We start from the raw sequence: 26,805 nt of genomic DNA on the forward strand, positions 1-26,805 counted from the left end.
CTTTATCTCCCAGTTCCTCTAGTGATTTTGGCTGTGCATTTCCTACAAGACAGTAGATGAATTTAGAATAGAATTCCCATTTGTATCGGGAGATCAGCTGTGAATTCTTTTTGTGGCAATATATGTACAGAAAAAGCGCTAATTAACAGTAATTAGAACAGAGCACGTGTTTTGGCTCGCTTACAGCAGCAGCTCACAACAGTTAAACACGCTGCTAACTCTGAACGAAATAATTAGACTGACATTCAAATTGTGACTCAAATGTCAGTGGCCAAGCGGTAACACCAACATGGTTATTAAAGAACGATACAATTTAATCTCGGAACATTTTAATATTAGTAGGAGTTAGCAGCTTTATCTTGAATATTATTTAGGAAGGCCATTATGTGAACTACGGAGCTACCGGTGAGAACATTTACTCCAATAAAGTTTTACAAGTAACACGACCTTAAAAGAGTCCTTTTGTTAATTAAGTCTGTCAAAAACCTTCGCTAACATGAAGTATACTGAATATGAACTGTGACGAAAACATTACACTGGAAATGTAGTTGCAGTTGTTGTGACAGTTTACACGAGTTGTGGCTGTTACCCCCGCGTAAATAAACTCGTCTTTATGGTAAGGTCCAACCTGTTTTGTTTGCATCATTTTAAGATTTACAAGGATATTATTTAATGAACTCAAAATTCTTCTCTTACAGGACGGACTTACATTCTTGTGATTTTATGTGCCTTAAAGAGTATTTCAGGACAAACTTCTGGGGCACAACTGTTTGGAATTTCGAAAAAGAAACTTTGAATTTTTGCCGCCTTTAATTATAGCTCTCGCGAGAGAAATGTTTGATTTCGCCGCGACTTTAAAATGACCCACTTTTAATTCAACCCTAAATACTCGTGTAAGTGACCGTAATGAAAAGGAAAGACCTTCTTCCGGCAGTCTATATTAGAGCATTGTAACAATTTGGAATCAGTTAATCTAATGAGACTTAAAATTTTCTTTTATTACTTTAAGTTTCATTTTGAACGGGTTGCAAGGTTGAATAATTAACAGGAAATTTGTACGTTAACCTATATAGCTATATTTGTTTAGGACGCAGCAATGCTTAAAAAATATATTCAGTAGACAAAAAACATTTTCCTGTTCCTTTAAAAGTGGATTACCCAAGTCTTAATTTAGTTGACACGACATGGCTCACTATTATGCAATACAATGTCGGTTAAATTCAGTCGGGCCCTCTAAGATGTGTGCTTTACCTATTAACATGGAGGACAACTTCGAAAAATTGTTAACAGGCCAGAGAGCTTTTAGCGTCCATAGAAACAAGATGCGCCCTGAAACATATGAAGCTCTTTCTTCCACCCGTCCAAAGAAAAATCATTAACGACACAACGCAAGCACAATAGAGAGCGGTAACCGAAAAAGCCGACATGGTTTCGACTCTAACACCCATTAGTTTATTTGTGGTTTTTCGCCAGATATAATAAGTTTTCTCTCTCTGTTATAGCAATGGGTATTAACGAAGGCAATTTTCCCAAAACCTCAGGTTGATTAAAATGTACTTGAAGTTTCTTGGAATGTCCAAAAGGAAAGTGGCTGGCCTCTGTAACAGATTATTACGTTATTTGTAAAAGCATTTTTTCCCAGAATTCTCAAATCGCCCCAAAAGGACTATTGCATTGCGCAGGTCATGAAAATCGCTTTAAAGTTGATTTCCAGTCCCTACAGCGCAGTCTCAGCGCCCTAATGTTTATAAATATTATAAGTTCTAAATCGATAAAATGCGAATCGATGTTATTCGTTACGAACCACACACCTTATCTTTGAGGCCTTTCAAATTCTTTTTTCCAACAGCTTCATGGATTTTTACAGCTGCGAGGTTGTTTCATCAAGTGGTATGAGGAAAAACGAAGCATAAAGCTTCGCATCCACAATGGCGGTTGATTTGGAACTTTGAATTTACTTCATATAAGTAGTTGCGAAATGTTTACATTTTGTGATTTCTTACGTGAAACAAAACAAATACCGCAAACAAACTCTCGAGAGAGCGCAGTACGGACTGGAAATCACCTTCGACATCATGGCAGTATTGTTTATTTTACAATGAAAAAATTCAACGAAACTGCTCGTTACAATCTTGCAATTTTAATGGAGATAAAGTAGTAGATTTACTACATAGATTTAGCCTACATGGATATCTGAGCTGGTTTAATTAGCTCTCTGTCTCCGTAACATATATCCACTTAGCCTGAAATGTCAGTTATCTGAGGGCGGGACACGACTGATATTTCAACCTTATGTCCACTTGCGTTAAATCTCTGTTAGCCATAGTAAAATAGATCTTAAATTTGCACGCTGTGCGAAAATCTCCCTAGAAGGGACGTTGAGAATCATACGTTTTAGCGACCAAAAAAATGATATGTATATATTATATCTAATCTTCTGTGATTAAAAATATAGTCTTCGCCATTTAATGCTGCATACAGTTTAAGACGCCTATTTGAGTATGTATGTACATTTTCGTGATATTAACATGACGAGGATGTGAAACAATGGAGACTCCGTTTTATCGTTTACAAACTACTACTAAGCTATTAGAAGACTTAAAATATTCATCTCCTCTAATTTCTTCTATATTTCAACGTGTTTACAATAATGTAGACTATTCTCAGTCTGTTAATCACTCAAAATAATTTGTTTCTAGCTACTTTCTTTTGATCACTCCTCGTTAAAACCGCAATGTGTGAACCAGACTGGCCTGGGACACATCCTATTTAAAACTGTTTTCCTTGTAAATATTATCAGTATATTCTCAAGTTCTTTGAGTTGCTCGAGGGATGAAAGCATAAAAGGCCTTTCTCCCAAAACGGAAGCTTAATAGATAAGCGTCGCTTAGCGACATGACGTCATATGTCGTCATATGACGTCAGAAAAGTCGAAACGCTATGTACAGTGTTGCTCCAATATTGAAAGATACAAGTCTTTCGTCACTTTAACAAATAGATTCCATGCTGCCACGCATCTGTTCAGTAATTGACGATAGATGAGGTCAAAATGTGGGAAGAACAAAAAAGCGGTTCAAGAGGCGATAGCTGGTTGTGTCACTAATGTTCTCACCACATTTTGACGTCTGCTGTGGTCAAAATCGAGAATAATTTGACTTATTGTACAAAATAACTTTGATAACAAGTAAATATAATAACAACATATACATTGCTATGTTATGTTTCATTGCTAGGTCCTATGTCATGATTGAAGACTTGAACTTTCAAAGAATATATCAGTCGTTTTGAACCTGACAAGAAATCACAAACACACTTATCTACTGCTGAAACAAATTGCTTTTAAATAGCTGAAAGTTAGGTTTAAACATAAAAATTTGCGAAATTATCACGACGCCATCTTATGACGTCGTTCTTTCTATTGACCGAATTTGCTTGACGCCCAAAACACGATGACTAAAACTCTGGGCGTGATGAGTAAAAAGGGAAAAAATTCAGCTAACATTTCATTTTCTTGTGCTTTTAGCAACTTTCCAGGTTGAATATATCGCAATCAATTCGACGGCAATTTGTTTCAGCAATGGACATTAATTAAATGATTTTGTTCCTGAATTTTCTTTGGTATTTCACGACAATAATCAGTTTTGAAGGACTCTAAAATTTCAGTTTCTTGTTGATCAGTGCCGCAGAACTCTATTTACATCCAGTCCTCTTCTTCGAGATAACGGGGTCGTTTTCTCGATCTTACATTGTGATCTCCACTGATAGGGTACCTTCCAGAAGGGAGCATTTCGTTGCGGTACCTGCTGCGCAGGAACGCTACATCAGAGTGGTACGAGGCCCCTTATATACGGTGCCCCTTTATGAGGTCTCACGAGGGATTGAACACTTGTTTTCCTGACTAAGTCATTTCTAAATTGGCCTCAATCTGCTGGCTGAGCTCCACGAGTTCCGACAAGGATTCTTCATCCATTCCTATCAGGGAGGCGTCGCCGTTGATTTCTTTCCCTTCGTCCTTTTCAATTTCTTCGTCATCGTCATCGTCCTCGTCCTCGTCAAAACTCTCATCCCTCTTGAAACTGTTTGTTTTGTACATGGGACACATGCTTGCCACTGTGGTTCTTCGTCGCATGGGAGCCTTATTGTTGTTCTCTTTGCCGTTCGTCAAGTCTTCCAGCTTCTCGTTGACGGACGAAATGTCCACGGCGCTTACTCTCCGTACAGGCAGACCGTCCGGTGCATTATGACGGTAAGCCGCTGGCCCCGTTTCGCTTCGTCGCTTCGTCGAGGGGGAATGGCTCGGGGAAGACATCGGTGATCTGAACATGCAGATGCTGTTGGGGGCCACGGAGGCTGCGATGTCCATAATGGAAGGCTGCTGTCTTGCGTTCTTGCTCTTGTTTAAGAAGAAGCATGGCAATGGATTGGGAATCTCTGTGTTCGGCGTGAACTCAAATTCCGTAGACCCTCGAAGGTAACTGCATGCAAGAAAGCAAAATTAAGTAGTATCTCTTCAATTGTGTGGCTCCATTTCTTACAGATATTAGAATTCTTACATTCTTACAGACATCAGAATTCAGATCCAGTACAAGAAATGTAAGAAGATAAAGTCTGCATACGAGCCAAGTGACCCATCAGGTCGACGCTTATCTCCGGTTTCAGTAGCATGAAGTGACTAGGAGTATTTCTACCGCCCCCCCTCCCCCGGATGGGGATGCTAGTCCATTGTAGGGTTACTCACAGCATTAAATTCGCAGGTACCCATTTATACCCCTGAGTGGAGAGAGGTACTGTGAGAGTAAAGTGCCTTTGCCCAAGAAAACAACACAATGACCTCGGCCAGGACCGCTCGATCCGGACGCGAACGCACTAACCATGAGGCCACCACGCCTCCACGCCTCTAGTGCAATAGAACTAGACAATAAACTAGACTAGACAATAAACTAGACTAGACAATAGCAAAAGCGAGTCACTGCATTTGTGATCTCGTGTCGTTTTGGTGCGAAAACGTCCTTCTTGTTGTTCCTAAGCGTTTGCTTAAGCGTCAGTTCTCGTGAACGAGGTTAGATTGTATTCGAGATAGTCAACTTAAGTGTAAGCGAGAACAGCTGCATTCGGGCAGGCGTACTGTAAGAAGTTAACTGTGCAACTTCTGATCTGAATTAGATGCGATGGCCTATCTTTAGCAAGTCAACTCAGCGATCGAACCGAATCCTGGGGCTGAGCGCTGGCTGGGAACGTAGGTTACATTGTGTTCCCCGGCCAAAAAAAACAAACAAAAAAAAAAACGTCAAATTTTCACAGTGACTGTCTCCATCCAGCAAAATAAATTGATACGGGGAGACTATCGAGGCAACATGGCCACAACTAATGAGGAGTAACCCTGCGATGGACTAGCATTCTATCCAGGGGAAAGCAAACTTGAATAAGCGCCGTCTTATCCAGACACTAGACTTCGTAAAACGCTTTACTTACTTTAGTTTACTTTCCGTACTACAGATATTTCTGTAAGTACTTATTTCTTCTCACCGTTTGGTCTCGTAGCTGACGTTGATGAAGCCTGGTTTACTGCCCGACTCCATTTTGTTCGCCAGAGTAACAGTGTTTCCAAACAAGCAGTAGCGAGGCATCATCTTGCCTACAACACCCGCCATTACAGAACCGCTGTGAATTCCAATACGAATCTGGGAAACAAAGAGAGAATTATCCTCTGCTTTAGGTCCACACTTGTTGAACAACAAAAAAGTATGCGGAGACCTGATGAAAGCAAATATGAACTTATTTGAATTGGAGAATATTAGCCGCTACATAGCGCGCTTTGTATATTTCTAAACGCTTCCCAGCTCGCACATCCTTGCTGCGCCTTAGAACCTCGACACTGTCGAAGTCACTGAAAGGTTGCGTTTTAATGCCTTTAACTGAGAGTTTAAATTTGAGGGGGTTTAAATTAAGATTGAATTTAATTGAATTGAGAAAGCAGTTTGAACAAAGGACAGAGGAGAATGAAACTATCAACACTGTTCTCGCCGGTTCTGCACACAATGTACCTCAATTTTCCACGCAGCTTTTCGCGCGCTTCAGTATATATATTCATGATGGGGGCTCGTTAATGAAACAGAAAACAGAAGATGAAAGCGGATATATATTAGCTACAGCAAAAACCCGCATATAACAACCTAAGTTTTTTCAAGTTAGCCTCCATAGGTCCTTATATAAATGGTGTTAACTGTGAAATTAGGCCAATTGGGTGCCAAATTAATCAGGGTCTTTATTTTTAAATATCGGCTTCATAAAAACACGTCCCAATGTAAAATTTTCATTGTACCTGAAGAAGGCTGGTTTGGCCAGCCGAAATATAGTACACCTTCAAAAAATCATCCTACGTTGTGTCGGTTTTTGCTTTTGCATTCTTTATTTTTGTTTAAAACAACAACTTGTACTCACGGATGTGGCCTTTATATTGAATCATTCACAGTACTGTATTGTAGCCTTATAACAATGCCGGATTTTAACCTCGAATGATTCTTATGTGAAGGGTGCTTCACTGGGAAATTTTAAGCAAACATGTTCTTAAATTTAAGGTTCTGAAACACGGGGTTTTACTATACTTGTGTCCCTGCCTGCTTCTTAGACTTGAATGTCTGATGTCTATTCTTTTCAATCTTACTGAGCAAGTACCTTGAGAGGCGTCTTGTCGACTGGTGAGAGAACCTTTTCAGAAGCTTCCATCATTGAGCACGCCATGTGAGCTACTCTCTCTGCATGATTGTCACATGGCTTTGGTAAACCACCCACTACCATGTAAGCGTCACCGATCGTCTCCACCTACGAAATGATGTTGAACATGAGCATTTGGATGTAAATTTCAAAAACCAGCTGAAGAATTTTGCTGTCAGGTTTGTAGCTGTCGCTTCTCTTGCAAGAGTAGACCGTTAAGTTTCATAACTCTAACCAAAGGTCTTAATTGACTTTTCTTTTTCAATTATCTCAAACTAATTATAGAAACCGAAACTAAAGGCCGAATTTTAGAGCGCCACCTTAACTGAACCACATTGCCCTTGCTCTTGCCGCTTAAGGCAATTACTGTCGTGATTATATAATATTAGAAAAGAAATTAACTTGCAGGAAAGGAAGAACTTGAAAATAAATTTTGCGGTTTGTTTTTCGGGTTTCAAATGTTTCTTTAAGAAACCAATTTTCTTTGCCACTCAGCAGTTGCTTTATTCACAGCTGTTAAACTTAGCAAAACAAGTACATATGATTTGCTCAGTTCAACAGTGAATAAAGCAACTGCTGTTGGTAATACAGATTCGTGACTGCTGACTGTGAAGTTTTCAGTTTTTCTACAGCACCTCTTAGTTGGGGGTAAAGCTTGGGCAACTTTGAATCTTCACGAATGCGCTATCAATTTTCGGAGTTTGGCATCAATTAAGCGTTTTGAAAACATATGTTATTATTTGCTCCAAATGTTGGGGAAAATTTTAAAAATATTATATACATTGTCGGAAATAAAATAAGGGAATTACATTGTCACTAACTGGAATCAAAATATGCAAATATAATTTACTCGAAATTTTAAACGGTTACCTGCCTCGTGAATTCGACTATGGTCTCATTTTTTCCAATCGGATAAATGATAATAGCTAATTGATAAACGCGAATTTTAAAATTTTGAATAACGGTCAGTGTTCTCAGGTAGACCAAAATCCAATACATTTACTGAAATTATTTTAGCGTTGTTTGCCTTCCAAACAAGATGGCGGCAGAAATCAGTAAGAAATCGTTTGATTGCTTGCATAAATTACAGATTATTTATAGTCGTATAAAAATGACTTCTCAAGTTGTAATCAGCTGTTTCAATTTTAAGTCTGGCGCCGGGGACACGGGAGTAGAATACGATTGAGACAGAGGCGGTTAATTGTCTTGCATGAATATTGTAATTTTCGTCCTGGTTAAATTGATCTCTAGTTTTCGCGTTTTGCGACTTCATGTTCCACGACGGAAGAGAGAGTATTCGCTTGCAGAGTACACTTCCTAAATTTGATAAACGACAAACGCTTCAAGTTATAAATAATCTATAACTTTTGCCAGTTCATTTGGAATTCATAGCTTAAACGACAAGACAACAAATAAATGGATGATATTAAAGAGAAATGAGCGAATTTCGATCTTTTTCTTATCTCTTACATGTTTAATTTCAAATTGTTTTTTTTTCTTTTTGAGTCAGTGCAAGAGTAAATTTACCGAAAGCAAATAAAAGACCCTTAGCAAATTGCGGCCCACTGCGATAACATAAAACATTACCTCCAAATAATTAGAGGTAGTAGGCAGTTGTTTGTTATCGCAATTTGTGATTAGGATGTCATATAACTCATTGGAAAAAACAACTGTCAATTAAAAGAGTTTTAATATTTTGGTTAGAGAAATAGCCAAAATAACTGATAACAAAAGTTATCGTGAAGGTTCAGTGTAAATGTCGTAGACATTTTTGACATCACAGAACACCAAGATAACCTATCAAAATTTTAAGACGATTACGCAAAAATTTATTTGACAAAATTTTTGCGAGCGATAAAGAAACTTTTTTTACCAGAAGATCACAAGTACAAATTTTTCACCAGCACGTATTAATTTCGCGAGAAGAGAGAGAGAAAAAAAGAACATTTTATTTGTTGCCATTCAGGTATTATGCTAAAATTCAAAATTTCATCTAACCAACCCCCACAACATCCTGACAAGTTTTTGTTTTGTTTTCCATTTTAAGCTCTTAATCTTACTACTTTCCACTTTTGGTTAAATATGCTCTTGACTAAGGCGAAAATATCCTGATAAAACCGAGACATAAACTGACATACCCCTGTAAGTAAAATTGAACCAAAATTATTCTGAGTGCCAGTCGACAATCTGAACGAGAAAAACGCTACTTGGGGTCGGATTAGAAAAAGAAAATAAATAAAACCCTCTTATGCAAGAAGTCTGTAAAGCCTTTTTAAACAAATACGTCTGTCACATGCGTACAATAATCAAACATCGGAGGCAAAAATTTGCATAAAATGTTTGGAGTAGCTGTATAAATGATGAAGAAACAAAAATTGTGTTAATGAAAAAAGTGTCTCTAGAGGTGCCCACTTCTTATAAATGATTAACCCTGAAAGGCCAAGACAAAAATTGATTTCTCACGCAATAAGATTCTGATTATAAACTTGCAAAACTGAGTTTTTATTGTATTTTTTCGCTTATCTTGGAAAATAAGCGATTAAAATCTGACGGTATATTGAGATCAGCGAACCGCAACCGAATAATTTGATGGTCGCGTCTGTTTGCCTTCGTCGCGGAATTAATTCGCGGTTGATCCAAAATGTCATCGCTGATATAACACGCTATACATAGGTCGAGGTCTTTTCATGCACGGTAAAGTTGCAAACATTTGAAAAAGTCGCCGGCTTAGTAGTCCGGCGTTTAGGTAAACATTTGTCAATCACAGAAGACGAGTCCCCGTAAATGTCAATAGCCGAGTTAAAAGGCAAGAATGAAGATTATTTTAAGAGTATAAACCTACCTTGTAGACGTCGTTCATCCCGCTTAACATATCGAAGTAGGTGTAGAGTTTATTCAACATCCGTACAATGTCCATGGGTACAATTTTGTCGTCGGAACACAGCGCTGTAAAGCCGACAATGTCACTGAAAAGAATTGTGACAAGCTTGTAGTTTTCTGCTGGAACCGGCTGATTCAAACGCAGTTTAGCCGCGACTTCTTGGGGCAAAATAGAGTGCAGCAACTCGTCCGTTTGCTTCTTGTTTTCCGTGAGTTTGCTTTCAACTTTCCTTAGGTCGTTGCTAGTTTCTTCCAGCTTTTCCACCAATTCTCGCTCAGCTCTCCTTGCTTGCGACATGAAGATAAGATCGCGCGTAGCATCGTGGACGGGAATGTCACTGAAGTAAATACCCATTTGTTTAAAACTCTCTAGGTTGCTCGCCCGAGGGGAACACAGAAATAGCACACTATCGATCTTAGGTATATATATCATTTGACCCTTGAGGCGCAGTGTTGGATTGGCCACACTCATTCTCCGGCCGTCTGAAACATCGTTCTCGCTGGGCAACGGGTGGGTAAGTCTCAGAACGGACTGTTTTGCTGAGACAATAAAAACTGTGTTGATGTGCGACAACACGGTATCGAACGTAAATTCCATTCGCGGTCGGACCAATTCGAACGCGTCCTTGAAAGGAAAGGGGTGACCAGTGGTAAGCCGTTTGTTTAAGAGTCGCATCATTGCCACCCCTGTTTGCGTGATGTTCAGCTTTCTGTCGAACATCACGTGAAATGGAAACGCTTTGCAAAACGATAACAGATTTATACGTCCGCGCTGTTTCTTTGCAGTTTTGTGTTCACTATCCGACAGCTGTACAGTCTGTTGGCCCGGAAGGGTGTTTAAATCAAATGTTTGTAGGCCGAGTTTGGAATGGGTTGCATTTTTACAACCTGTCTCTCTTATTGAAAACACAACATGCCCGAGATCGTCTGAACGCGCTTGTTTTACCGTAACTTCAACCTCGGTATTCAGCATCTCCTTAGCAACAGCTTTCACGATTCCGATCACAATATGCTCTAAACCCTGTCTTCGTGAGTAGTAGTGGAGCAGTAACGTTCCGTCAGATGTCTCTGTACAGCGAAAGGAGGGTGCCTCCATTCCAGGATAGATCGTGGCTAGATGGTCATGCAGCGCATCCAGATTGCACAAAAAGTCTCGCAGATTTCTGCCCAGAACTTTCAGAATGCGATCATAGCCAGACTGTACACAGTAGTCCAAAAAGTGAGCGCCGAATGCCTCCAAAACATCGTTTAAAGCAAGACCTGAAATAGGTAATTGAAGATCGTCGTTTATGTTTTCAAGATTTCGAGTACCGTCGGCAATTTTACACTTTGACCTACTTAGCTATCATCACAAGTATTGCAAGAAGATTTATGGAATAATACCTCTTAATGTCTCATTTTCCAGAATACGTTCTTTAACAGTGCTACCCAAGTACCTTTCCGGTATATGGATAATTCTAAGAAAAATGAACAGGTTGCTGGTAAAATGCATACCTAACGTTTCGCAGGCCGCACCAACTAGGTTCAATGTTTCCTCGTCGTCGTAAACTTTGTGAATAAGGTACGAGCCGCCGTCGAGCTCAACGCCAGCTTTCTCGCTAAAGAAAAGAAGAGAGGAAAACAAGAGGTCCTTGCGTTACAAAGTAATCGCTTTACGAATAAATCGTTTTCAATTCAAGCCGCTCGAATAACATTAAATGTCTTCTTACATGATCGATCGCCACACATCTTCGCCAAACTTGCTGATAACCAAGTCTGCAAGAGCGCAGTGTACAAAGCCATACTGCAACAGGAAAGGAAATACCGTTACAAACTTGCTAAACCAACGTTGTGGAAGATTTTGGTGGCACATGTGTGAAATCCTTACCATAATTTTGCCAAAAGTCCGCAATGTTGTTGGGCTGTTTTGTCAACCGACTTTCGGCTTGCTTCTAATGGTTTTCTTGATTGTTTGCGGTGTCAGTCACGTGTCACTCTATCTACCAAGGCATCTGGGCCGTAATTATTAGCGATAGCTCCAACTATCCAATCAGTATGTATTGCTTTTGTCAATAGGCCACCTTCACATTCTAAAGTGGCGCATCTGAAAAGCAACCGGCTTGTCAAAATTCGCTCTAAACACTGGCGCGTTCTAACCTACAGCAGAACATCTGATATTGCAATCGCGCTGTTTGAAACATCATCACTGTATCTGACAAGTTTCACTAGCTGCCTATCGCACATCCGTTGTTACCATCAATGCGCAGACCATTGCAATCATGACACAACAGAACTTAAGCACATAATTCCACATTGATTATTCACTTTACTTCGCGTTCTGTGTGCAATCAATGTGAAAGACAAACAAGCAATTCAGGTAGCTCGACGCTTGGTGTCAAAGACCTCTTTGTTGGGTGCAAAGTTTTCTTCTATCAGGTTATAATTACAAACATTTCGTGTCTTCACGCTTCTTTTCATAGTAAAACGATAACGTTGTTGTCAACACGGTCCCGTTCGATCGAATGCGGCGAGGTCAATTGTAATTTTATACTCTCGACGACAACAGAAAAATGTAATGCTCGACGGATTTTTTGATTGCCTTTTCTCTGTATTTTGATAGAAAGATCGTGATTGAACAGCAACGTGACAGTCCATTGTTTGAGGTAATCGGACATTCACAAAAAACCTTTCCAAAACGTCTTTTGATTGCAATGGCCAGTGAAGCAATATTGTAATACCAAAACAACAGCGGGGGGTTTTGCACTCAAATCGTCGAATATCGTTTGCGCGGTGGAGTGTCGTAAAATATATCGGCTTAACTTTAAATGCACCAAAACAAAACTTAACCAAAGGAAACGCCTTAATATATAAGTCAACCAAAAGTATATGATAGTTTTAAATGCTGTTATTGCAAAACAGATCCCCTGGGTACAATCGAGGATTGAGCGCGCGGTCGCTGTTATCAGAAAGTCCTTTGACTTATTTATTGCTTTTGAACATAGGATAATTTAGTAAAACATTCTCTTTACGGCTTTTGCCGTCTAGATGATAAGAAGTGATTTTTGCCCCATGGCATGCGTTTGATATTGATTGTTATTGAAGGAGTCTGTTCCTTCATTTTGGCTTCATTAAGGCAACCCAATATGACCAATTTACTCTATAGTTGATTCGTACTGATTTCCTTATCAGTTCGTTTTCTCGTTTCATTAAAAACCTTAGGTCGAACTTGTCCTAATGAAAAACAACACCAATAAGATTGCTGTTCTTAAATCGCTTCTTTTAGTTTTCGCGAGAGATGCTCGGAAAGCCATTTTGTTATGCCTGAACCGTCGGGAACACACAGAAACAAAGTTTGAATCGAAAATTACGGAAGCATCAATTACCGACTGGCCTTACCTGGTTTTTGACACTCTGAAAATCTGCTGATCCGATCAGATTAAAAGTCCGTGTGAGATTAGGAGCTTTCGCTAAACTGATCAGCGAATTATATTCGAGGGAAAAAAATTAGCGCGCAAGATTAAATGCAATAGCCATAACACTATTTCAAAAATAACCGGCTTAGTTTGTGAGCATACGTAAAAAACGGATTTGTCGCCTAGCAGCGGCGAGATTTTAAAAGGTTTTAATTTTAATGTGCTCTGCCTTGATTCAAAAGATGTAAATTCACTAGCATGAACTGATCAAAGGAAGACCAATATTAAAACAAATTCCTAGAAATTCAATTTAAGGACCTTTTTTCCATCGCCCATCTAAACAAATTCAGACTACAAAGCTTGCCGAAAAACTGTTAGAAATCGATTTTAAAATATAATCATTGTATTGTAAAGTTTTTCGATTATAAAATGTTTCGTGGGGATGTAAAAGGTTTTGAAATACTCTTGCATTATTATGCAAAAATTGAAAAGCCGGGAAGCTGAACAACTGATGGCAACCTCTAGTTTAGCAAATGAAGTGAATCAAAAATTCTCGCAATAAATTTCTTTTTTCTTTGGCCGCGAATCCCCCCCTATTGTAACTTCCCGAGGTTTTCATCTATATATTTAAGAAGTCTCTGGACGACACTTCAAATGTTGTTTTTCTGACCTTTGTCTCTCAGGTACCTAGCTCTGATTTCAAATAAATTTGTAGCACAACTTGTTGAAAGGCATCGGTTGTTTTCCATTTCAAAACAATGTTTGAGTGAAAATGCGATAACAAAAGGAGAAATATGTAATAGCAAAGTTATTGAATACAATTCACACAAAAACTAACTGATCAAATTTACAGTATTGGACTGCACAAAAGCTTTCCAAAAAAAATTACCCATTTCAGTAAATGTTATTTGGCAAGAATTGTCTACTTGTCACCTCAAAGATTGTACTCGCCTCTACAAGTCTTTTCATATTATAAAAAAAGTCTGTTAAATTAAGCTAATTTAAATCGGAAAAATTATGGAAAGGTGTCGAAAATTAAAAAAAAAACGATAGGAAAAAAATTAGAAAACATTGAGGCTACTCATGGTAGACTTAAACACAATGTACGTATGAAACATAACGTCGAATCATTGGAAACAGGCAAATAACATCATCATACGATAAATTAATAATATTTTAGATAAACATGTCAACTCACCTTGTTGCTGAGCATAATATAATTCGACACAATTTTTTATGGACTTTTCGGGCGACAACTTATTTATGCCAGCTTTTTCCATTCCTTCTGTACTCTACATCGACTTCAAATTAAAATCAGTAAAGAAAATTTCCTGTAACTTATCTTACTGAGGACTTACCATTTTTAACCACAAATTTTGTCGTTGTAGTTCAAAATTTCAGGTTCCGTGATTCGCGGGCAGCCAGATCAAAACATATTTCCATTAGCCAAGATTGAAAAAGAGCAAATATGAATTGTAATTTACAGCCATTATATATGTCCTATATTTGGGAATATCATTTCCAGTAATGTGTGGCAAATTGATAAGGCTCTATTCTAAATTTAATTTTACCGAGCCCAATCTGATGGGATCCAAATTGGATGTTAATTCACTGCATTGTCACACACAGAACATTCCAGTCGGTAACCCATTAAGATAAAGCTAACGCAACTTTTCGCTGCAAATTTCTTTAGTTAGAATGTACATAAACTCCAGCTGTTATTGTACCTTTTTATCAGATATGTGATTAAATTCAATGTCTTGTCTGGGCCGAGAACATTTCTCAGCCAGAATCGAACCGTCGCGAAGATCTTTAGAAGGTAATTTGTCATGAGGCGAGGCGGCGCTTACGATGAAATTCTTTCACGCGCTGAGGGATGTCATCTGCCACACGACTGTTTAAAGAATGTTCACAGATTTGAAAGGCCAACAACCAGTGCTAATTAAATCAGTCAATCGTTGTATACAGAGTCAACCCTCTTGTCATTATGGTATATCCCCTTACATCAGAATGCTGTTTCAGCTGACTGATGCTAGAATGTTTCAGGTCAAGTAGTGCTGGAATTCATTCTCAGAATTGATGAGATTCCACAACAGAAACCCACCAGATCGAAACTGTTCTTTCTCTCTTCCACTTGAATCACCCTCGTTGGAGGCTATCTACGAAATGGCCCTTTTTTTCTAGTCTCTCGAGCGTGACGCGAAGAGGGACTGCTCGCCTTCCCGCGAGCGTCCATTCCTCTTCTCTCCCGTCCTTTCGCGACACGCGCGACAGACCAAGATCAATGGAGGGAAGCTCGTGGTCTGTTTTCAACTTAACCATTTAGATAAGATGCCCGTGTGAAGAAAAGATTTGAAGGATGAATTGTATGTTGCCACAATGTAAAGAATGTTCGTCGTACTCCAAAAGTGCAAATTGGCTAATACTAGCAATAATCAAAGATTATTTTTAGGGTCTATTCGACGCCTTCATTAGCCAACACTCAACCTCTGTTTATTCCTAAATTCAACATTTTAATGGTAAAGTATCTTGCCACAATGTAAAGAATGTTTATTGTATACCAAAACAGCAACTTGGCAGTAATAATACATTTACTGTGGAAAGCATTACAAACCAATTTTGTCTAGACATACTTGAATAGTCATAGAACCACTTGACACGATTATCACAGAAAACATTTCTGTTAGGATACTTCTATGTTATCACGCAAATGCAACTGCGAATACGCCCTTAACTGTCTTAAAGGAGAAACCCTTATCAAATATATTTGGCCTCGTCTCTCTATGACCAAAATTAAATAGTTTCTATTAATCTCTGTACCCAAGAAACAGGGCGAGAGCAAATAGTTTTCTTCTTGTGAGCTAGTTTGGTGAGAGTGAGAAAAAGAGTTGGCTACCATCCACGCGTATTCCTGTGCCGACAAACAGATAGACAGAGTTATTTCAAGGTGTTGTTTTACAGTTAGAAAATCCGCGACCTCTTTAGATCTATCTGCTTAGATCATTTGACCTAAAACTTGGAGATTTTTATGATTACTTAATATTTTCTTTTATCTTTATCTGCATGTGCAACAGGCTGCACTACAGTTCAAGGTGAATGCTGGGTGTTCAAAGATGCCCAGAATGCGATGTCGAGCGAGAGATTAAAGCTATCTTGTTATGAATTCTTGGCAAGAGAAGGTGGATCATTTTCTGGCGTCAATAGATCACTGTAAAGGCTCATGAAACAGACTGTGTGGGTTGTACCGTGATCGATCATTCGTCATTTATCATGACAACTGAATGAGAGAAACATCTGAAGCTTTTGTAAACCCTCGCTGACGTGTCAGAGAGGTTTCCAAATGGCTTTTTCGATCTGAACTAGTCCTAGAAAGTTCACTTGTGTCCAGAAATGTACGCAGTAACGAAATTGGCAGATTTGAGGATATTTCGTAAAACTGAGTGAATGCCTCATGGTTTTGACGATATTGGCGAATTTTGGTCAAATGTATCAAAGCAAAATTAGCTTGGCGAAATTGACGAAAGACGCACGAACGAAGAGTGGCAAGCGATGTTATCGATCAAGTTCGTATCTGATGAAGTCCGTGGGCTCGGACATTTTTCGACGGAATTCCACCAGAGTCACCAGAAGTATAAACGTGCTTGTTCAATGTCGACTAAACTGATACTCCAAGCAAGTTAAGATCCCATTAAAAGGGTTTGCTACTATCATACCATTCAATTCTTTAGAGGACCAATGCAATTTTCCCCACCTAAGAAACGGCTAAATGGCTGTGAAACGATCATCTTCCTAAATCACAGCCGTAGGAAATTTATCCTTACCCGTGTCGCTCGTGACAAGTAGCCTCTAATCACGAGCTAATTACGTGTATAACAACCAATCAGAAACCGAAAACAACCTGAATCAATCTGTAGCACATGCTGTTTGAGAGAGTGGGACCGTGGTACTAACAATAATCGGAAAGCTTGCGTAGGCGGACAAGAGATCCCACGGAACAACACAACAGCGACAGTAAGAGACACAAAAATCTTGCTGTACAGAAGATTTCGAGCTTTTAATGTAAAACGTTGTCGTACACATCATATTAAAAAAAGGAATATTCAACAACAGTTTGCCAGTAATATTTACAATTGGAGGGAAAGACGGTGTCACATCTATCATATTACACATTGAAATAATAAAAAAATCACAATGACAGTTCCACATCTGGATTATCCAACCAAATAAACCTTTTGTGTCACTAACCAGACGAATATTACAAACTACCTACAACCTAACCGGGGCCGTATCCAGAAAGAAAAACGCGACGAGTTAATGTTTATGGTTAAATTCTCTTCCTACGTATTTGCTAGTGTTTTACTCTCCCCCTTTAAAAGAGAAACAGCAAAAAACGAAAAAAAAAAATGACTGAGGGAAGTGCCTCGGTTTGCCTCACACTGTCTACGGCCCTGCTAATGGTGCTGTTACACTTGTAAATATTACCACTTTGTCTATCTTTTCTGGGGTGTCCTTAAAACAAGACCCTGCCTATATTTTTCATCTTCAAATTACATAAATTGTTTAACAACTTGAGTACAAATTTACAATTCAGACAATCTTTTTAAATATTCACGCAGATAGCGTGTACCTTTGAGGTTACGTTTTAAGCAAATATCTCTTTCAATGTTACGCTCAAAGAGCTACAAAATTTCACCAATTACTGAGTTTTACAAGCTTATTAAATGTTTCCAGTCAATTCGTATGAAGCGTTATGTCTTCACTACACAAAGTCGAATGCTAATAAGGCAAAATGAGTTTTTTTTGTTAAGCAAATCTGCCTTTAAGCATGCAGCGTTTCCGATTTTTACTATCCAATTAAAAAGGGGCTTACAGTAACAAATAGTCCGAAAATAATCACATGATAAGAATACGTCACGTTCCCTGCTTAGCAAAAGCTTTAAAAAAAACATCGCAGGCTCAGTTAACTCCCACTACTTGTGTCTTTTTACTTTAGATTGGAAAACCCATTTGTATTAGGTATCTCTGAAAAATAAATTACTCATTAATTGCTGTACTAGGAACCTTTCGGTGTAAATAATTGAATTACTGACAATTTTAAATTTTCACAAAAGTGAATTGGCCACACTCGGGTAATCTTTTGTTTCAAAAACCAAAAAGAGTCTTAATTTAAGCGTCACAAGAAAAAGTCCTAGCATCAAATAAATAACGTAAACGAATTGTCATGATAAAGTACAAAGTAAGGAAAAACAAAAACAAAACAAAACAAAACTAAAGAGGTTACTCGTGATCTAATCATATTTGGATTCAGTTCTCATCTAATACCTTGTCAATCTAGAAAAACAATTGTCCTGCTGCGCTTGTTTCATAAACCTTTCCAAAACAGGGGAAATTCTGCTGGCAAAACAGTATTTGGGGAACCTCAAAATTACATTTTTTCCAGCCGATCATTGCAGTGGATTTCTTATGAATTGAAAATAAGATTGCCTAAAAATGCTTGAAACATCTCGTTACATGTGTAAAAATATCTTGCCATAAGGCCTCTCAAAAGGAAAGGCCGTTTTCTGCTTGCATTTCTCAGCCCTTAAGGCAATGTGTCCTTCTAAGTACACGTTATCGTAGAGATCTCCGAGATACTCAGTCGTCCCAGGCCCTTGGATGAGCCCACGCAGGTTCTTGACAAACTCTCTCTTTGACATTTTGTTTTTCACATGTGGACTGCTGAGATCCACACTGAGAAGAATCAAAGAGTGGCATAGAATAAACACACTCTCTAAAAAGGAAAAGACAAGAACACAATGTTGTTACTCCTGCATGGTGCTTTAAAACTAATTAGCAACTAGTTTCTTGTCAAGGCTATCATTAAGTTTAAAGTCGACTGTAGCTTTGATTTTCATACCCATAACAAACTTGTTACCTTTTGGGTGAATTTTTTTCAACTACAGGCAATTTCTCAGGCAAGTTCACAGGCAAGTTCACACCCAACATCAAGGGCCCATCGAACATACTCAGGTGTAGCAGGTGTTGTGGGTTACGGCCCTTATTGACCTTACAATATGTCAGAACATTGTCTAACAGACAGTCAGTGACAAGACAGACAGACAGACAAACAAACAAACAAAAGCAGACACAGACAGTCTGTTACAAGCGTGACTGGTAAGTCACTCAGTTCATCAGAGAGAAAGAAAGCCAGTGACAGGACAGACAGATACAGAAAGACAGATGTATGGGCAGACAGACAGGGAGAGGCAGATAGCGAAACACACACTAGAATAGCACGAGGACATTTGAAATAAAAACAGACATTCCACGTTTAGGGGGAACAATGCAAATGGTGACAAAAAGACTTACCTGGAGTAAAGGATGCAGAAGGATTTGTATCACAAAACCGAATTGAAAACTTGTTCAAAAGGGTGTCTAAGAATTCCCCTCTTTGTTCTGGGGGATAAACTCGCTCAAAAAACTGCCTGAAACGGACAGGAAAACATTTGTTTATGTAAGCTAAGGTAAATCAACCAGAGTAAATTTCAAGCAACCTGAAGTACATACGACTGTGAAGCAGTAATTTCATACAAATGTTATTGAGCAGTACCTTGCTTACTTGGTGCTATTTTTTACGTCCCAGAATAAAATACCAACTTTATGATAATTATAGAGTTTAGCAAAATAAACTGGCAAACAAAATAAGATGGAAAATGAAAATGAGTTGGAAGAATTACAATCTTTTAGAAAGAGTTGATTGGACTAATGCACAGCTCTAAATGCAGTCAGGATTCAGAGGAAACCAGACATAGACAAACCTGCAACAATTATTTCATACATGTATGTACACAAACCTTAGAGCCACAGGCAGAAACATTCCTTTATAATTCTGCATATTGACAATTTCCTGTAGAACATCTCTCCTACCAAGAAGGCAAATCAGATGAGATTATAAGATAATAGCAATAGCAAGAAGCCCACTTCGTTATTACGGCCACTTTAGTCTGCCCCCCCCCCCCCCCCAAAAAAAAGCTCAGTCAGTTATTTTCTTATTTAACGAACCCCTTTAATACGGCCACCCCTCTAATAAAGCTGGATTTTTGTGGCCCATTGGTGACCGTATTAATGGGGTTCCACTGTATCAAAAAAGGTATCTTTAAAAGGATCAAGTCAGCTCACAGTTCTGCTGCAGGAACACTCTGTAGCAATAACAAAGTCAGGAGTTTCAGGTTTCTGGTTTTCGGTTTGACCATCTAAAGGGGTGTTTTCCTTATAAAGAAGTTCAGTTCAAAATGTTAACTAATGAAACCCCTGCAAAGTAATAAATTCATCACTGAAAGGAAATTTGATTTCATTCTTTTCTTCAATATTAATTTTCCCTTCCAAGAGTAAGAAAATGAAATAAAACTAACATCAAATTTCCATAAATTCATTTTTTGCATGCTCAGCCCATTTTGACCGCAAAAGAATATTAAAGGGGCTCAGTCACAGTATTTTGAGTTATTTTGGCCACATTCAAAATTACCTTTAAGTGTTAAGAAACCTGAAAATAACAGTTTAATAAGATAGAAAAACACCAAAAAGATAATGATAAACCATAAAAGAACAAGGATGGCTAAGGATGGAGAAGATTAACACAGATTGCAAATGACGAATTTGAAAAATTGAGGCTAAACTTTTCAATATGTGCAAACCAAGACTGAGCTCCTTTAAACAACTTGCTTACCAGCTACAAAGCATAGCACCTAACTATATCGCTAAAACAAAGTGTGTAAGCTTATCCAAATTTGACACAGGAACTCAGGAACTCGGGAAGCATGAAACAGGTGGGGCTGGAAAGAAGGAAGGAGGTGGGGGGGGGGGGGGGGGTTAGCCAAGAAAGCCTTCAGCCTCAAGCTGGGGAGATGCCTCAGACATCTGTACAAGCATTTCACTCACATGCTTACTTAATTGGTTCCCCCTCCCTCTGAAACAAACCCCTTGGCCCTGCAGCTATATGTACATGCAAGAGTATCCCCCTCCCCCCTGCCTAGTCCCTACCTTGTGTTGAGATATTCTCTAACTGACTTTCCATAAAGTGCTCCGGTACAGTTAATAAACTTTGCTATTTCTAAAACAGAGTCCTCCAACACATTGTGTCTCACTAAATAAATTATTCCCTGAAATAAACAAAGAAATACTGGTTACATGTCATTCTCTTGCTTTGTTTAATATGCGTACCGTATATACATTTAGTAAGTAATATTATATAACATGCCTTGATTGATAGTGCACGATAACTATTAAAATAGCAGTTAATTTTATGTACATTATGACTACTCCAGTGAAGACCACCGTTGGAAACATATTCTTTGCAAATTGACCCAGGTTTGTAACTTTAGAAAAGACTACAAAATCAGCCACCTATTAATCCAACAAAAAAAGATGCCTGCAAATACTGAAAACTGTGAGACAACAATGTAAACCAATAGCATTTGAGTGTTTATACAATAAAAATGTTCACAACCGCATCTCTTTGAGAGATTTAGAGAGAGATTTAGCATTAACATCCATAGGTTCATTTGCAAGTGTGTGCAGAATTTTGTTGGTTGATGTGGTCAGACTGTGAAACATTTCCACTGATCAATAAATACATGTACTGTAGCATCTTGCTTACACAGCAACACAATGAAGACCTTTCATGAACAAGTTAATTATGAGTAACATTATATGTATAAACTGAAAACAAAACTCTTATTACGAACACTAACCTGGTGAGGGTCAAAATTGAAAAGACAAGTCCCTTCATCCAACAACATATAAAGCTCCTTGAAGGAAATCTTTCCCTAGATGAAAAGTAATACCCCCAAAATTTACTATTGAGGAAGATCAATCACAATTCATTGTGAAATAAAAACATTATCTTTCGACCTGCGGACTTGACTACAACTACTGGGTAACCCTAAAGCCTGGAATCCGGAATCCAGAATCCAGAATCCGGAATGTGGAATCTACAAATCAAAGAAAACAAGTTCTTCAAATATGCAAAAACTATTTTGCATAGCTTTTGCCTGTAAAAAATAAGGGGCCAAATAAAAAAGACCTCAAACTCCGTCTGCTTCAAACTCTGTCTGCTTCTCGCTTGTGAACGGATCAGACCACATGTTGTTAAAAGATGCTAAATGACGGCCAGAAACTCACTGCAATAGCTTGTTGCTATTGTGCTACTCACTAGTCTTCTCAGAGCAGTTTGATCTAGACAAAAACCATGCTCTCACCAGGGCCAGGTTGAACAAAAGATGAATAACTTAGCCTACGTGCTAGTGAGCAGGCTCTCGTGTTTGGGCTGGGGGCGTGAATTGCGAAGCTGCAAGAAGGCACTTGCTCACATGCCAACGCAAAAACACACTAGACTCTAGAGACTGCTCAGACACTTATAGAGACAGATACTAGAGCCTGCTCGCAGGCTATGGGTAACTCTATCCACTCAAAAAATCACTAACCCTGACTGCATAGTGATTTACCCAATGTATAGCTTTATCCAGCTTTTGAGCAACCAGGCCAGATGTATAGCTAAGGGTTGTTCAGAACTAGTCAATAATTCTTTAACAATTACAATTTGAGGCTGAACTAAGGCCAAGAAAATAAGTAACGACAAAATAATTTTTCCCTATATTTATTTACTCTTCACCTTGGGCTGACACCTTGCCGTGGTGGTGAAGCTTGTGTGTCTCCATGACCCGGAGAGCTGTGCCGGCAGGGACTTTGCTCCCTGGCAGGTCTAACCATGCCGGATTGGTCGAAGGGTAGAGGCCAGACGAAGAACAGCCCCTGGTCCTCCAGGTTGGGGGTTGGGCGGCGGGCTGATAACCCGCTCCCAGAAAATGCTATTTATTACAGAAACCGAAGCTAGAACTACCACTGCACCCTATCGGGAAGCAGGGGTAAAAGATGTTAACACCCGGTTGGAACAACGTGCGAAGCAGCGAATGACGCATAAACCGCCGACGAAATTGCTGTCGCCAAAAGCGCGTGTGAAGATCGGGCAATGGAATGTTAGGACAATGTTTGAGACTGGTAAGTGCGCACAGGTGATCAAGGAGATGCAGAGGTATGGTATTAGTATTCTAGGAGTAAGTGAAATGAGATGGAACTCTTGTGGGAAGTTGAGGGTAGCTACAGGCGAAACTGTGCTATACTCAGGAATGGGTGAAGGTGAAAATCACGAGAGAGGAGTTGGCTTTATTCTGTCCAAAGAAGCTGCACAATGTCTGCTGGAATGGGAGCCAGTGTCTGAGAGGATAATCAGAGCCCGGTTCAACTCGAGGTGGCAGAAGGTTACCATCTTGCAATGCTATGCCCCAACAAATGAGGCAACGGAGGAGGTGAAGGATGATTTCTACGACCAGCTACAGATGGTTTTGGAGCAGGTGCCATGTAGAGATGTGAAGATCGTCATGGGAGATATGAATGCTAAGATGGGAATGGATAACACAGGCAGAGAGGAGGTGATGGGTAAACATGGAGCAAGAGCTGAGATGAATGAAAATGGTGAGAGATGGGCGGACTTTTGTCCGGCAAATGAACTGGTAATCGGTGGAACGCTGTTCCCCTATAAGGAGTGTCACAAGCGGACATGGAGGTCTCCTGATGGTGGTATTGTGAATCAGATCGACCACCTGGCATTTAGCAAGAGATGGAGGAGCTCACTGCAGGACGTCCGCGCGATGCGTGGAGCAGACGTTGGGTCAGACCACCACCTGCTGATGGCAAAAGTCAGGCTAAGGATTGCCAAAGTGAGAAAGGGGGATAGTGGCCGAGTGCGTTTTGAGGTCAGCAAGCTGAAAGATCTGGAGGTTAGGAACGCATTCAAGCTAGCACTGCATAACAGATTTGAGGGTCTGCAGCAGTTGATGGAGGAGGAGGAACTGTCAGTGGATGATGAATGGAGGCAGATTGAACAAGGTTATGTGGAGACCTGCGAGCAGGTGCTGGGTAGGGCAAAGGCAAACAGGAAGGAGTGGATCAGCAAGGAGACTTGGGAGTTAATCGAGCAGCGAAAGGTGGCAAAAAACACCATAAACATGGCCAGAACAAGAAACCAGAAGAGAGAGGCAAGTAAAAGATATCAAGAGTTAAATAGGGAGGTGAAGAGGAGGTGTAGGAGAGACAAGAGGGTGTATGTGGAAGCAGAAGCTGAGAGAGCTGAGGAGGCTGGAAAGAGAGGTGATGCAAGGACTTTGTACGAGATCACTAGAAAGCTAAGTGGGAGGATCCAGAATACTTGTAAGCCAGTGAGAAATGAGGCAGGCGTGTTGCTCAGGACAGCAGAGGAGGAGATGCACCGGTGGAGGGAGCACTTTCAAACAGTGCTTAACCATGAGGAGCCGATCAACCCGCCAGAGGTGGAGCCAAATGACGAGCTTAACATCAGGACAGGTCACGTTACACGTATTGAAATCAAGAATGCTATAAAGAAGTTAAAAAACGGGAAGGCTGCAGGATGTGACAATATTCCACCTGAGGCAATTAAGGCGGGAGGGGACACATCAGAGGAGGTTCTCCTGGGCCTCTGCAACAGGATATGGAATGAGGAGAAGATACCAGAGGAGTGGAGAAAAGGTCTGCTAATCAAGCTGCCCAAGAAAGGTGATTTGAGCTACTGTAAAAACTGGCGTGGCATTATGTTGCTGAACATGGCAAGTAAGGTGTTTTGCAGAGTGATCCTGGAGCGCATCAAGATTGCATTGGACGAAAAGCTGAGAGAGGAACAGGCGGGCTTTCGAGCAGGTCGAAGCTGCACGGATCAAATAGCAACACTGCGGATTATTATAGAACAGAGTATCGAGTGGCAGTCCTCCTTGTACATCAACTTTATCGATTTTGAGAAGGCCTTCGATAGTATCAGTAGAGATGTTTTGTGGAGGTTGTTGCGGCACTACGGGTTGCCTGACAAGATAGTCACCATCATCAGAGTTCTCTATGAGGATTTCTCCGCACAGGTGGTACACAATGGACAGAAGACTCAACCATTGGATATGAGGACGGGGGTAAGACAAGGCTGCCTGCTATCTCCCTTGCTGTTTCTGGTCGCCCTGGATTGGGTGACGAGGACAGCCTTTGACAGGAAAAGAGGTATTCAGTGGACCTTTACGACATCATTAGAAGATCTTGACTTTGCCGATGATCTGGCCCTACTGTCGCACAGAATACAGGATATGAGGGATAAGACACGAGCCTTGGAGGTACAAAGTGCGAAGGTAGGCCTGAAGATCAATGCCACCAAGACAAAGCTGATGCGTATTGGTACCAAACGTGATGTTGTGTCGGTAGCTGGGAAGTGGGTTGAGGAAGTGGATGATTTCACATACCTTGGGAGCATTGTAAGCAAGAAGGGAGGCACTGACGAGGACATTCAGGCACGAATTGGAAAGGCAAGACAGGAATTTGCGATGCTGAGACCAATATGGCGATCCACGGCACTAACAACCAAGACCAAGCTGAGAGTCTTTGGGACAAATGTGAAGGCGGTGCTCTTGTATGGTTCTGAAACTTGGAGGCTGACCAAGGGATTGGAGCAGAAGTTGCAAGTGTTTATCAATAAGAGCCTGAGGAACATCTTGCGGATTTGGTGGCCTAGAAAAATCAGCAACAAGGACCTTTGGAGTCAAACAGGGCAACGACCGATAGAGGAAGAGATAAGACAGAGAGCTTGGGGCTGGATCGGCCACACACTGAGGAAACCAGATGGACACGTAGTCAAGAGGGCACTAGAGTGGAACCCACAGGGGAAGCGAAAGAGAGGGAGACCCCAAAACAGCTGGAGGCGCACGAGAATGGCAGAGTTGGCGGCGAAGCATGTTACGTGGAATGAGGCAAAAGGCACTGCACAAAATAGGGTTAGGTGGCGTGCGCTAGTTGAGGACCTATGTTCCACTTAGGAACGAAGAGGATTAAGTAAGTAAGTAAGTATATTTATTTACTAAACATTGCTGGAGTGAATTATTCCTATCGACATTCATACATGTAATATCTGGATTCCGGAATCCAGATTCCGGTTCCGGATTTCCAATTCCATATTTTAGGGTTGCCCATAATTGCTGCTGTAAGAATTTATTTCTGATGTAGGATGCTATCATTTCTCCTATGACAGTATTCTTTTACTACCACCACACATATGCATACTTATAATCCATCAAATATTTTCGCTTGTGCATGATTGTTTTAAACACATCACATGACTGAATATTCCTCAGCTAAAACTAAGGAATATCCAAGTGATATTACCGAATTTTTAAACTCACGCGCGCTACAAAAAACGTTTGAAGGATAATAAACACAACAGCCTCCATTTGGCATGAAAATATGCCCGGACATTTGTCCTACAACATTATCTGTTCCTCAAAGCTAACAGTTTCCCTCGAGCTACACTCTTGGAAAACTGTTTGTTTTTCGGAGCAGATAATGTCTGTGGACAAACATCCAAGCATATTTCAGCGCTAAATGGAGGCTACTGTTTATATAATCCTCTTTGTTCCAAAGTGGCACATAAGCTAATTAAGCCCCCAGCTGCACTTAAATTTCAGCACATTGCTTACCTGACGTTTCCTGTGGTAAGCTGAAGCATAACCCCAAGTTGCTTTTGAAAGGCTGAAATGGAAGGGTGAAAAAAGATTAGTGATGAGCTTAGCCTTCTGGGTTGTTCTAACTGGTTGCATGTACTATAACCTCATACATGTATGCAATATATAAAAAAAAATTAAAAATTACCGCAAATTAATGTCGAAGAAAAGGTTGTTCGCACCGTCTTTAAGTCCGACACGACACTTCGGTCACACTTAGTGCGACCAAAGGACACCGT

At 40.0% G+C, this 26,805-nt stretch overlaps 2 protein-coding genes across 3 annotated transcripts in view; both read right to left on the reverse strand.

Moving 5' to 3' along the window:
• Positions 1–1,978: 1,978 nt before the first annotated feature.
• LOC145498626 (guanylate cyclase soluble subunit beta-1-like) lies at positions 1,979–13,321 on the reverse strand. Of its 2 annotated transcripts, none has more exons than XM_081478525.1 (7): positions 12,970–13,321; positions 11,304–11,677; positions 11,089–11,192; positions 9,557–10,854; positions 6,676–6,822; positions 5,527–5,681; positions 1,979–4,475 (listed from the first exon to the last, which is right to left on the reverse strand). In XM_081478525.1, the coding sequence occupies exons 2-7, from the start codon at positions 11,462–11,464 to the stop codon at positions 3,899–3,901; spliced, it is 2,442 nt and encodes an 813-aa protein (XP_081334651.1). In that variant the 5' UTR covers positions 11,465–11,677; positions 12,970–13,321; the 3' UTR covers positions 1,979–3,898. The 2 variants fall into 2 exon arrangements, with proteins under 2 accessions (XP_081334651.1, XP_081334652.1); XM_081478526.1 differs by having other exon boundaries at positions 11,304–11,377; positions 11,462–13,320.
• A 4,454-nt stretch (positions 13,322–17,775) lies between these two features.
• Positions 17,776–26,805, reverse strand: part of LOC145498627 (F-box only protein 8-like) — a 15,340-nt gene continuing 6,310 nt past the window's right edge. The window contains exons 2-7 of the mRNA XM_081478527.1: positions 26,543–26,594; positions 21,716–21,790; positions 21,006–21,124; positions 19,820–19,888; positions 19,335–19,450; positions 17,776–18,756 (exon numbers count right to left, since the gene is read on the reverse strand). Coding sequence (XP_081334653.1) covers positions 18,494–18,756; positions 19,335–19,450; positions 19,820–19,888; positions 21,006–21,124; positions 21,716–21,790; positions 26,543–26,594 — 694 coding nt within the window. The 3' untranslated portion in view covers positions 17,776–18,493. The remainder of the gene's footprint in view (positions 18,757–19,334; positions 19,451–19,819; positions 19,889–21,005; positions 21,125–21,715; positions 21,791–26,542; positions 26,595–26,805) is intronic.

Source organism: Orbicella franksi, chromosome 9 (assembly GCF_964199315.1).
Source record: "Orbicella franksi chromosome 9, jaOrbFran1.1, whole genome shotgun sequence".
NCBI classification, from domain to species: domain Eukaryota; kingdom Metazoa; phylum Cnidaria; class Anthozoa; order Scleractinia; family Merulinidae; genus Orbicella; species Orbicella franksi.